General features: G+C 35.5%; 1 protein-coding gene across 1 annotated transcript; it reads right to left on the bottom strand.

Annotated features, from left to right (window-relative positions):
* Window positions 1-3,278: 3,278 nt before the first annotated feature.
* Window positions 3,279-5,261, bottom strand: LOC120605972 (heat shock transcription factor, Y-linked-like). The gene is made up of 2 exons (XM_039867056.1): window positions 4,479-5,261; window positions 3,279-4,028 (listed from the first exon to the last, which is right to left on the bottom strand). The coding sequence occupies exons 1-2, from the start codon at window positions 4,989-4,991 to the stop codon at window positions 3,279-3,281; spliced, it is 1,263 nt and encodes a 420-aa protein (XP_039722990.1). The 5' UTR covers window positions 4,992-5,261.
* Window positions 5,262-13,983: the final 8,722 nt, after the last annotated feature.

Below are 13,983 nucleotides of genomic sequence, written 5' to 3'. Positions count from 1 at the left end.
AATCCTGCACTATTAAAACTGAATGTTTCTTCGCAAATAGTGTGTCAGCTGTTAATAACTCCTTTCCTGGTTGCAGGAAGCAAGATGATATGATAGCTCTCAACAGATAAGGAATATGACTTTGGCTAATGAATTGAAGGGTGCCCAGAGCTGAAAATAAGTGGTGTCAATGTTGAACATATGGAGATACAGAAGTCATCTCAAACTAAGAGGGAGAACTAGTACGTTGCTGGACTTTAGAGACTGGAGAATGCATCTACGTCTAGTGAATAATTAAAGTCTGGTTTGCTTGACCCTAGCATCAACTCAGTTTTTCCTGAAGGAGTCACAAATATTCTCCCAGGAGAAATTTGATGTCTCAGTCTCTGCCCCCAAGCAAAGCTGGTAGTGCAATGAGACCCATGCTTTATAAAGATGGTTCTAGCTGCATAGGTGTAATTCTCTCGATGGCTTAGCTAAGTCAAAGCTTGATGGTGTCTATTGTTCTGCCTGGCTAGTCATCATCACCAGTTGTTACACACATGTGAAGGCAGACATGTTTTGGGGACTCAGTGGGAAGACTTAGGGACCAAACTCAGCTCATGGGGTATTTGTTTTTACAATCCTAGTCCATCTGAGGCTGTTGTCAGTAGTGTAGCTGCTTCTTCATGAAAAATTACATCTGACAATTCAAGAACATTCTTCTTTGTGGCATATATCGTGAAAAAAACATCAGCACATGTTTGACCAATCCGGATAATTTTGATGATGCCCGTTATAAGTCCAACTGTCTAATGAGAAAGCTAGAGTCTAGCTGCTGATGCAGACTACCTGAACCCCAGATTGTCAGAATATGGCAGCACAGCCATCATCAGAGTTCAGGTATACAAACTGAGAAAATCTATGTGGTTCATATAGAAGTTATCACTGAATGCCAGACTTGTGACTCCAGATGAGAATGGCTCCATTTGACTCTTGGTCCTAAAGATCATATTATATGGGATGCTGCCACTTTTTACCCTGACCTTTTGCTTCCTCTCAAAACAATCTCAGTTGCCTCTTCTCTGAGGACACTTCTTCAAGCCACAACACTGCTTTTCCTGGATGATTAACCATTTTAGCAACACGATGGTGTTGCAAAGCCTCAGTATGTCTCTGCATTTAGCTTTACGGGTCTTTTACATTCTGATAATGTTGTACCTCTCATTTAAAGCAATGTGAGAAAGTCAAAGTAGTTCATGGATGTTCCATATTCCCTAACATATGCAGACATTTGGTATTGTTGCACATTGAGCTTATTTCTAACTCTCCCACTCTCGCCTTCCCTCAGTCCACACATTTTTGTAAGGTAATTTGACTAGTAAATGCAACTGTCTCAAATGAGGGGCTGTGTCTTTTTGGCTACTTCCTGGGTGCAGATCAGAAGAACTGATTGTGTGACATAAAGAGAACTATTCTGAAAAACTTATGATCCTATTTGAACCCTCTGGATATAGTTGCGTCTAAGTAGTGCATTGATTGAAACGCAACAAAGGTATTGTTATGTGGAGAAGAATTATTAATGGCAGAAGTCATGAAGACACAATATCAATTCCAGAGTATAGAAAGATCTATTTTGACTTCTGGGGTATGATTTAAGGAAGAATATTTAACATTCCCTTTCCCTAGACCTAGCACAACTGACTGTCACAAGCAGAAACAATAGCTTGAAGTCCATAGGAAGTTTACTGTTTTGAAAAAGAAAGTAGATTTTAATTGGTGTGAGATGAAATTTCATTATTGCTCATTTAATAAATACTAAAATATATCATCTGGCAGATGCTGTGCCAGATCTCTGCCGATGTAGACAAGGAAAGTTGGCAGGAAATATCTCAAAGAGGATACATCTGTGGTGGGATGGGTTAAGCAGTGGTATAAAAAAGCAAGAACAGGACCTTTTTAATGATGGGAAAGAGGGCAAGCTTGTGAGGTGGGTGTATGCATGACTGAGAAGAGTTTGTTTGTGTGTATCTCTGGACAGATAGTGGAAGAGAAAGATATAGAAGGGGAGATAGCAAAGAACCACAGAGGCCAGATCTTCAAGAGAGTTGTTAGCCATGCTGAGGCACTGAGCTCAGCATCTAAGAGTCAATCAATGCCAGAATAACGCATTAAGTCTCTCTTTGGATGGAATATAAAGCAAGATAAAAACATGCATTAAAAAATTTAAAGGCGGTGTTGCAGAAAAGTTACAGAAATTCAGAGCAGTGAAAAATCAAGCAGCACCCAGAGGTTTGGAGTAACTCAATTTTATTATGCCAGCGGTACCAGTAGAGCTAGTGCTCTGAAAATCTGGGCTCCGAACTTAGGGGCAATTTTATTTTTATATTCACGTTGTTACAGTTGGCATGGACTGTTTTACAGACCTCTGAAGTTGCTATAGGCAGTTATAGAACAGAGGGTTTTCTATGTAACAAGCACTAAAATAATACATCTTCTGTAACAAGCACCAAAGCAATATATCTTTAGGGGAAGATGAGTTCTCCGTTGACCTTGAGATGTCAGGCTTTGCAACAAGCATGTTTACAGAAAGAGCTGTTTAGAAATTAGGCCAATTGAGAGGGAAATTCCTCTTCAGTAGACTCACAAAGGGAGGAAATAAGGGCACAAATAAGCCCGAATGCTTTGAGGGTAGTAGAAGAAAAAGAGACATCTGAAATATTTCTAAAATTCTGCATGTGCTGATCGTGATGAAACCTATGAGAAGAGTATACGATCTTTCCTATTTCAGTGAGGGCATCATGTTAACCATGATTACTGAGTTACTTAGAGTATGCTATACTTTTAAGCGTGAGATGCATTTCCATGAAGACAACTTCTGCCTACTGAAATCCAAGGTCTTTTATTTTAAAATCACAGGAAAAAAGTAATGTACTTGAGAAAATGCTAAAGTAAATACTGCATGGGTGCCTTTTCTAGATTTGATATGCATCTATCCCTTCCTGTCATCCCAAGATAGGCCTTCATTTGATTCATCCTGGACTGTACCAGATATCACTTAAGTCCAGTTTCTTCATTTGCTTTTACTCCCTTGATCTCTACCCCTTTAAACACTTAATTAGATTTAATTTACTTAAATGTTCTTAATGACCAAAAGGTCCAAATATTAAGCAATAGTATAGAGTCTACCATGAAAAAAAGCATCATTGTATTCTTAACTCTTTCAAAAATAAGGAAATTAACATATGAGGTGAACATATAAGTTTATTGTTCAAAGGAGATTGTTGCATGCATTTTGCTGATGTTTGCCAACATAATTTTTAATGTTTGTTATTTTGCACAGTGTGGTAGTCCATTGGTACATCACCTGTAATTAGGGTGGTGCGTTCGCCTGCCGGAGGTGCTTGACGAGGTGACCTTGAATACGTGGCAGCAGATGTATCAGTTATCATCGGCATGGGGAACCATGGGTTGCCTGCTGGTTGCAAGGTGGAAAAAGGACCATCATTGACTGATAAATCAGGATATCTAGTTGGAAAAGTAGAAAGCTGCATCCTTCCAAAATAACTTCTCTGTAAGGGAGATATGATATAGTGAGAAGTAGAAGTTGTGCTTGTAATAAAATTCACGATGTGGCCACTTGCTTGAGTGTAGCTGCCAGTGGCCACTTGCTTGAGTGTAGCTCCCAGTTGAAAAGTGGTCAACTGATTCAAAACAGCGTGTTTGTCCATTAAAGTTTGTTCTGATGGTCTCTCTAAAGTTGATGATGGAGGAGAAAATTCACTTCTGGCTGCAGTAGCTGTATTAGCGATTGTCTGGCTGGTAGCAGGCTTGCTTATTGGTGGTATGTTTAAATTTGTGGAAGCTGGAACTATGCTTTCTCTATGTGTGTCAGCATCAAAAGCAGAATGATGATTACCTACAATAGTCTCTGTTCCAGAGTGCTCCTTATTGAAATTTTGAGCTATTGAAGCTGCTGGAGAAGCATTTTTGATCCCAACTCTTCTTTTCATTCTGAGTAAAAGTTGAGGACAGCCTTGTTTAAAATTTGGATTTTGATAGAAATGTAACTAAAACCAGAGGAGAAAGTTATTTGCTGACATAAGACTACAAGAAATCTAACCTCTAATTCTCATATATCAAAGTTATTATGCCAATTTAATGTCATCAACAAATGGACAGTGTTAACTGTTGTCAAAAATCCCTTATGGAGAATAAAAACTTAAATAGCATGGCCCTCTAGTGAAAACAGTTTTTACACTTAAAGTAACACCGAATGCACTCTTTAAAGTGGTTTCAATACCATTCCTTGAGAGTTCACTGATGAGATTCAAAGTTGCTAGTAACATTTTTTATAATCCTGAATGACCAAACCATTATCAAACTGTTAAAAAAAAAATAAACTTCCTAGTTTATATATTTTTTTATGAAATTTATTAGATATATATGTGTGTGTGTTTGTGTGTGTGTTTATATATATACATTAACCTATTATAAGGGGTAATTAAATTTTGTACTACCTTGCTTAAAAGAGAGGCTTCTTCCTCATCTGCCAGAATATCAGCTAGAGAAGCAAATCTTTGAAAAGTCTGTTGCACTTTACTAAATCCATAAAGGTTAAGCTGTCGAACGAAACTTTTCATACTTGTAGTTTCAAACACTCTGAAAGGGGCCTTTCTTTCCAGAACTTCTTTCTTAAAGAGTTCTTCATTAATCACTATACAAGTTCCATTCCCATCCCAGCAAATAGACTGAAATTGATCGCTTTCAACTATTTTCCAGAGTTTTCTGGGAAATGTCATAGATCGAAAATCATTATCTTCATCTGGTCCAGAGACAAAAAATGTGTGACAAGGTCTTCTTATCAAGGATCGTGCAGAAAAAGTCTGAAAAGCACTTTCTGTGGATACAGACCTCAAGTCCAAGGCCCCAGTCAATGTATGATCACACAACGGAGATGTAATGGAGGATGCTGAACCAGTTGCTTCATCTTGAGAAGAATCACCTTGAATTTCTGAAGAAACATGTGCCATGTCAGATGAACCTTTCTTCACCTACTTTTGTCACTGATCTAGTTTTGAATACCACAGCCTCAAATGCTGCCGTGGCAGACCTACACTGATAATCTGCCCAGATCATCACAATGGTGCTCCCCCTGAGTAGCTGTGACATCACAAACTGACTGGGCTCCTAGCAACTAAAAGTAACATGCAGCCAGGGTTTGCATTTCACTCTGTAAATTTTATTCGGATAAGATAAAATTAGGCTGGTTATTTCATAGCGTAATCTGCAAAATCTTATTGTGGCAGGTTCGGTCCATTTGTTTACTTGCTATGTGCAATATTAGAAAACTAAGAGTATCTTTACAATAGAAAATGAAATGTCACTTGCAAATTAAAAAATATACATACAGATATCTTTTTTTCTGGGGAGGTAGTTGCAGACATACGTTTATTTATTTATTATATAATTTTCAAAATTAAGTTTATTGGGGTGACATTGGTTAATACAGGATATAATTTTGAGATGTACACTCTAATTTGATGTCTATGTATTCTCTTGTGTGAATACCACTAAAAGTCCAGTTTCCTTCATCTGCCATATATTTGATCTTCTTTATTCACTTGAACCTCCCTCAACCCCAGTATATTTAGCCCATTTTACACATATACCTCTTCCCTCCTCCCCCACTCCCTACACTCTGATAACCACTAATCCATTGTACATGGCCCTGAATCTCTCTTTGTCCTGTTCATTTGTTGCTTTTAGTTTATATCCCTTCATATAAGTGATATGGCTTATTCCTTCTGGCTTATTTCGCTTAGCATGATTATTTTGACATCCATCCATGTTGTCGCAAATGGCAGTATTTCATCTCTTCTTATGGCTGAGTAACATTCCATTGAATATATGTGCCACAGCTTCTTTATCCAATCATTTAACGTAGAACACTTTGATAGCTGCCATGTACTGGCCACTGTGAATAAAGCTGCAATGAACAATAGTGTGCAAATATCTTTTGGGATATGGGTTTTCAAGTCCTTAGGGTAAATAACAATAGTGAGATTGCTGGATCACATGGTAGATCAAGTCTTAGTTTTTTAAAGAACCTCCATACTTTCCATAGAGGCTATACCAATTTACAGTCCCACTAGGAGTATATGAGGGTTCATTTGTCTCTGCATTCACTTCATCATTTATTACTTGTCCTGTTGCCAGTAGCTATTCTAATAAGTGTGAGATGGTATCTCAGTGTGGTTTTGAGTTGCATTTCCCTAATAGCTAGCGATGCTGAGCATCTTTTCATGTTTGTAGGCCTTTTGTATGTCCTCTAGTGAGAAGTATCTGTTCAGGTCCTCTATCCAGTTTTTGATTGGATCATTTCTTTTTTGTTGTTGTTATTGAGTCATATGAGTTCTTTGTATATTTTGGAAAGGAGGCCCTTATCGGTGGCATTGCTTCCACACATTTTCCCATTGAGATGGTTGTCTCCTTACCTTGTTGACGATTTATTTTGCTAAGCAGAAGCTTTTCAGTTTGATGTAGTCCCATTCATTTATTTTTGCTTTTCCTTCTCTTGCCTTTGAGGTCGAAATCATAAAATCCTCTTTAAGTACAAGGTCCTTGAGTTTCATTCTCATGTTTTCTTCTATGAATTTTATTGTTTCAGGTCTTATATTCGGGTCCTTAATCCATCTTGTGTTAATTTTGGTGTGTGATGATAGACAACAGTCCAGTTCATTCTTTTGCAAGTGGCTAATCAGACTTCCCAGCACCATTTTCTTTCTCCAGTGTATGTTTTGGCTTCTTTGTTGAAAATTATTTGCTCGTATAAATATGGATTTACTTCTGGACTCTCGATTCTTTTCCAATGGTCCTTGTGTCTGTTTTGCTGCCAATGCCAGGCTGTTTAGATGACTGTTGCTTTCTAATATAATTTGAAGTTGGGCAGAGTGATGCCTCCTGCATCATTTTTTATTTTCCCCTCACGATGGCTTTGGCAGTTCGCAGTCTTTTGTGCTTCCATACAAATCTGATGATTTTTCTTCTATTTCTTTAAAAGATGTCCATGAGATTTCAATGGGCATTGCATTAAATCTGTATAATGCTTGAGGAAATATGGCCATTTTAACTATGTTGTTCTTCCAATTCAAGAACACGGAATATCTTTCCATTTTTTTTTTATCTTCTTCAATTTCTTTTAATAGAGTTTTATAGTTTTTATTATATGGGCACTTCACATGTTTTGTTGAATTTATTCCTAGGTATTTTACTCTTTTTGCTGCAGTTGCAAAAGGATTTTTTTTTTCAACTTCTTTTTCTCATGATTCATTATTAGAGTATGGGAACGCTATGGATTTTAAACACTGATTTTGTATCCAGGGACTGTACTGTACTTGCTTATTATTTCTTGTGGTGTCCTTGTGGAATGATTAAGATTCTCTATATAGAGAATCGTGTCATCTCCAAATAGTGATAGTTTAACTTCTCCATTTCCTATGTGGATGTCTTTTATATCTTTCTCTTGCCCGATTGCACTCATTATGACCTCCGAAGTAATACTGAATAACAGTGGTGGCAGGGGACAGCCTTGCTTTGTTCCTGATCTTAGAAGGAAGGCTTTTTGTTATTCTACATTAGCATGTTGTTTAATCTCCATGTTTATGTAGTTCTTACTGATTTTTTTTTTTTTTTTTTTTTGCAGTTGATCTCTAGTTTCAAAGCATTATGATCAGAGAATAAGGTTGGTATGATTTCAACTATCTTACATTTGTTGAGGCGATTTCTGTGTCCCAGTATGTGGTCCATTCTTGAGAATGTTCCATGTGCACTGGAGAAGAGTGTAGAAGCAGCTGTTTGGAAGTGATAGGCTCTGACTTATTTCAGTTATGCCTAGTTGTTCTAATGTGTCATTTAAGGATGTTATTTCCTTATTCATTTTCTATTTAGATGATCTGTTCATATTCAACAGTGGGGTATTTAGGTCCCCTACTACCATAGTATTTTGGTCTATTTCTCCCTTTCATTTTGTTAGTAATAGCTTTACATATTACAGGGCTCCCTGATTGGGAGCATAGATATTAATAAGTGTTATGTCTTCGTGGTGCATGATTCCCTTTATCATTATAAAGTGTCCCTCAGTATCTTTCTTTACCTTTTTTTTTTTATTTTGAAGTCTATTCATCCAATATTAGTACTGCTACTCCAATTTTCTCTGAAGGCCATCTCCTAGAAATATCATTTTCTACCTTTTCACTTTGACCCTATTTTTGTCTCTGGAGCTGAGATGTGTCTCCTGGAGGCAGCATATGGTTGAGATTTGCTTTTTGATCCATTCTGTAACTCTGTGTCTTTTTATTGGTGAGTCTAGTCCTTTTACATTTGGAGTGATTATTGAAATATGAGGTCTTCTCATAGCCATCTTATCTTTTGCTTTCTGGTAGCACGGTGTTTACATTGCTCCCTTGTCCTTATGTTTTTGTTTTCTTTATTTTGGTTGGCTTTTGTGAGTTTTGCCTCTGATTTTTGTTTGTTTGTTTTATGTTACATACTTCAATTCTGACTCTATGGTGTGTGGTTGCCATTACAAATATTTAAAAGAATTAGATATAGATACAGATATAGATATAGATAGATGATATAGATATAGATATAGATATAGATATAGATATAGATATAGATATAGATTAGATATAGATATAGATATAGATTTAGATATAGATATAGATATAGATATAGATATGGAATGTAAGATATGAATATGGAGAAATATAGATATGGCATTCATTATAGATATGAATATGAATATGAATATAGATATAGATATATGAATGCTAGATAAATACATAGATATAGATATAGATATAGATATGAATATGAATATGAATGCTTATAGATGTCTTAGATATGAATATAGATATGAATAGCAAGATATGAATATGAATATAGATATAGATATAGATATAGATATAGATATAGATATAGATATAGATATAGATATAGATATAGATATAGATATAGATATATATAGATATAGATATAGATATTTGGCCTCACTGGTTGTGAGAACTGGCCATGACCATGGAAGAGGAGCTGTTGTGCAAGGGCTGACCTTGTGGAGGGTTTGCTTTAGTAGGACTCTGCTGGCTTCCATGTCTGCCCTTAGGATGTGTCATTTGTGGAGGTGGTAGAGTGTTGCTCTGCTCTGGTCTGAACCAGGTCGTTAGGTGTGTTGGTTCTGGAGCCTGTTGGGAGAGGCTTGGTTGCAGTCTAAGTTCAGCCCCTTCCAGCAAGAGAGAGGATGGGAAAGCCAACAACGCCTAATCACAATGGCAAGGTAAAAAGAAACCTAAACACTATCATACGGATGGACCTAAATACCCACTATCAGATATGGACAAATTATACAAGCAGAAAATCAACAAGAATATAAAATCTTTCAATGACAGATGAGTCCAACCGGACATAAGTGACATTTCTGCAGCCTTCTATCCCCAAACAGCTGCTTTCACATTATTCTCTAGTGCACATGGAACCCTCTCAAGGATCGACCATATACTGGGACACAGAGAGAGGCCAACGGATATAAGACGGTTGAAATCATAAAAAACATATTGTCTGATCGTAATGCTTTGAAACTAGAGCTCAACTGTAAAAGGAGAGCGGAAAGAACCACGGACACATGGAGATGAAACAACATGCTACTGAACAATAACTGGGTCAGGGAAGAAATCAAAAGAGAGAGCAAGAAATGCCTAGAAATGGATGATGAAGGCAATACAACATATAAAAACTATGGAACTGGCAAAAGTTGTAATAAGAAATAGAATAAAACATCATCAGATTTGCATGGAAGCACAAAAGACACCAAGCTATCCTTAGAAAAAAGACCGAGGCTGGAGTCATCACTCTGCACAACTTGAAATCCTATTACAAGTCAATAGTGTTTAAAATGGGATGTTATTGGCAGCAAAATAGACACAAAACAGTGGACCAGTAATTGAGAGTCCAGAAGTAAATCTGTATTTCTATCGGTAAATAATTTTGGACCAAAATAATAGCTCAACATCTACCCTGGAGAGAGGGAAGCCTCTTTCAAAATGATGATAGGGAAACTGGAAAGCCACGTGCAAAAGAAAGACACTAGAATATTGTCTGTCTCCACACAACAAAATGAGCTCAGACTGGATTAAGAACGGAAATATAAGACCCAAAACAAACAAACAAGCAAAAAGATGCATAGAAGAAAACATAGGAACTAAGCTCAAGGACCTTGGACTTAAAGAGGATTTTAGGAATTTGACCTCAAAAGCAAGGAACGTAAAACCTCGATGTGTAGTGTGACTTCCTAAGCCCAATACCAGCCATAGTCATAGTGACTCACTAATATTCTCTGTTCTAATTTCAGTTCTACTCCATATATTACTTTCAGTAAGTCTCAGACCCCCTATTATTAGCTAATGTGTTTGTCTGACCCACTGATGAACAGGCAGTTAGGAATCTGTCTATTACCTTAGATGACATCGCTAGTGATGTTGTCACCTCCATTGCAGTACAACAAAGGGCTGTTGACTCTGAAGCCAAGGTCTTAAGAGATAACTGAATTGCTACAGGTATCCGTTAGCAGGACAAGGAGGTGTATCCATAGTACTTAACACATCTGGTTTTCTATGTATAAACATTTGTGTCTCATGAAGTAATAACTCAGAAAGTAGCAGAAAGGAAACCACTTGACTCCTTGGATATTTTGCTCACTGACCACGTCAGTTGGGTGGCAACAGGGATAGGTTTATCCTTTGGAAAACAAACTTAATACAATTTAGTTTAATAATTCTATTTGGGTGTTTGATGTTATAAACATTAATTGTCTTATGTGGTGTCTCCCCATTACGTAAATTCATGGTCAAAGTTTCCATTAACATTATATTTACTTTACAGTTTGAACTAGTCACTTGGACCTTTCCAGAAGAAACAATTCTTTGAAGATATTAAGGTCATCAGTAAACTCCAACTTTTCTTGCCCCAAATTAGCAAAGACATCTTATCACAGGACATAATCCTAAAACGTGAATCTTCTGTGTGACCCAATCTGCTAGAAATAGGATTTCACCTGCAATGTGGAACAAAGCAAGGGAAAAGGCCATTTGAACATCATTAATGTCACACATGAATGTCAATGGTTCTTTAAAAGTTATTGATGAAAAAGGAGAAATGTCCAAAAATATCTGAGACGTTCTAAATTATCTTACATCAGCCGGAGTTTGAGAGAAAGAGGAAGAGCCGTAAGTCTGTTAATGCCGTTTCATTATTTCTGTTGGTGTGTCATATGTTTATTGTTCATTAGTCTTTTTATTACTACCTTTCTTTGTGAACGACTTTATTCTAGTGTAACTTTTAGGTTTCTCTCTCCTTTCATTTTCTGTATTTTTAAATTATTTTGTTTGTGGTTAACTGGGAGATTTCAAATAACATTTTATATTTATAGAAACACAGTTTGAAACAAGTTAGTTTGAAAAAAACACTCTGCTCCTATACAGTTTCATTCTTCCTATTTTTCACATTACACTTTTACACATGCGTTTGTTAATCTACACATCCATTTATTTAAAACATTTGTCTTTTACATCCTATATGATAAAATGTAGTTACAAATAAAAAATAAAATGGCCTTTATATTTATCCATGTGAATTCAATTACCAGTGCTTTTAAAAATTTACATGTGGTTCATAGTATTGTCCTCCTCTTTAATTTCAACTCCAAAGATTCTCTTAAGTATTTTTTGTAGGAAACGTCTTCCTAGTAAATACTTGCTCAACATTCGTTTAGTTAGTAATTTCTTAATTCTCCTTCACTTTTGAAGAACAATTTTGTTGGATTTGAAATTGTGATGGCTGTGTTTTCCCCAGCCTTTAAATGTCTTCTGTTTATGCCTTTCAATTCCATACATTCTAAAAGCTTGTAATATGTGTGAAGATCCATCGTACGTAACGAGTCACTTTCCTTTCACTGCTTTTAGACTATTGAAACTGTTAAAAATGAGATCATAACCAAATGAGTTAACGTGCCAAGATTCCTTCCGATTTTAATTTTAAAGCCTCTTTATTAAGGACCATTCTTGTTTTGCAAGTAGATTCCAGAATTCTGAGAATTTAATACTGCCAATTTTTGATAGCTTATTCTTTGCTCTAAAGCAAGAGTATGGAGTTTAGGGTTTCCTGCTTGTCGTGCTTGGTGATATTCTCCAGTTTCCTCTGTTTCAGATACTTTCTTCTAGTATTTAAATCCCTGATGCTCTGATGCTGATGCTCCATTTGTTTCATCATTATAGTCTTTCATTTGACTTTCCCTAGTCATCTGTCATAATTTTCTCATCTCAGCCCTTGCGTAAAATAGTTTTGCTTATTTCATTACAACTATGTAAGTAATAGTCACTGAATCACTGTACAACTAATTCACTTTTCCTTTTAAAATGTTTCTCATTTTAATTCACTTTTCTACTTGCAGATTTAGTTGTATACTTATATCTAATTTTCCACCAGTTACCATGTTTGCCTTAGCTGTTGTTTGTCTAAACAATTCTTTACTCATAGAATCAATCAGTTTACACATATTCTCTTGGCTTCACTGGCAGATTATATTGTTTTTATGAGCAATACATTTTTCCTTCAGGTCTGCTTCTTATATGAAGTTTAATTCTTTATTCAACCTGTGGGGAATTAAGTTGGTATGTTTTGCTGGTAACATCTGACCACTTTTTCAGCAATTCTATAGAAACACAATTATTAATTCTACTGGTACAAGAACTTTTTGGTTTTAAAGATAAGGTTGATTTTGTTCTTGAAAACTGTTTCAGAACAAAGAGAAGGCTCTTGTTGCTATGAAAGGAGCTTTAGAAACATTTATTAACAAATGATCTAACGTGCTAGCTGAGCATCTTGGTATTTAGGGTTTCCAATTTTATGAATACATATTATTTTGGAGGGAAATAAAAGTTGTTTCTGAATCACTTTGAAATTCTGTAACAAGAGTTAGTTGTGACCAAATTTTTTTATACTATCGTATGGTTGGTTTTTAGTGATTCTAAAAAAAAAAAAAGTGTTTTCATCAAATAATTTTTAGAAGACTATTCCTTTCTTTACCTAGTTGTAAGCTAAAACTTTGAAAACTCCTCTGCCTTTCATTTGTTACTCAGTTAGTGATTGTTTCAATCCATAGAAAAGACTCATAAGTGTAATGAGAGGCTCATTTTTTTCTTATTTTGATTTTGGGAAAAGTTTATCTTGCTCCACAAAATATAATGATTTTAAATTTTAAGTATTTCTCTTTCATTAAAATGCTTTTAAAACATTCAAAGAAAACGTCTATCAAATAAATATTCTTTTTCTATAAAATTAATGTAATGGATATGTATTATAAATTCTTAAGTTTAAAGGTTTGCATAATAAGTATCAATTGTTACATAATATCTTTTCCATTTCATGTTTATTGAAACAGATTGGTGGAAGTTAGTGAGGACACTGAGTTTATGGAAATATTAAAAATATATTTTGCTTTTAATTTATCTTTCCATTTATCTGACCATGAACTCATTTATTTTGTTTGATTGTTTGTTATGAAAGTCAATACACCTCATTCTCAGGTAATGTACTTGATTGAGAAAAAGGTTTCTACCCAATACATACATTTGAAAATAGAGCAGCACTTAGCACATTATTATTATTTTTTTTTTTACCTTTAAGCAAGTAAGTTGATTGAAAATTCTGCAGGTAACAAAGAAGTCACCGATAAAGAACTGGAAGTGTTCCTAGATAAACCAATAATTTTATTTAAGTATCATTTATGGTAAGTAATTTGCTTTCATGTGTCTATTGAAATGCTTAGCTATCATAAATGATGTGGGAGAAACTTAAAGAATTGATGTGCACATCGCAACATAAATTTAATTTAAGTAAATTTTTGTTGGAATGAAGCTCTGATAAATCAAAGCTTACCATTTGAAGGTTTACAATTCAGTGTCATTAAGT

Source organism: Pteropus medius, unplaced genomic scaffold (genome assembly GCF_902729225.1).
Source record: "Pteropus medius unplaced genomic scaffold, Ma_sr-lr_union100, whole genome shotgun sequence".
Taxonomy (NCBI): Eukaryota; Metazoa; Chordata; class Mammalia; order Chiroptera; family Pteropodidae; genus Pteropus; species Pteropus medius.
Note: the sequence above shows the minus strand (reverse complement) of the source record. Positions and strands in the feature narration are given on the sequence as shown.

Excerpts from the sequence above, each read along its gene's own strand:
- LOC120605972 (XM_039867056.1), bottom strand. The coding sequence starts at position 4,991 with ATGGCACATGTTTCTTCAGAAATTCAAGGTGATTCTTCTCAAGATGAA. Across the intron at positions 4,029-4,478 it reads AAGCCTCTCTTTTAAGCAAG|TTACATTTCTATCAAAATCC; the intron begins GTAGTACAAAAT and ends CTCTGGTTTTAG.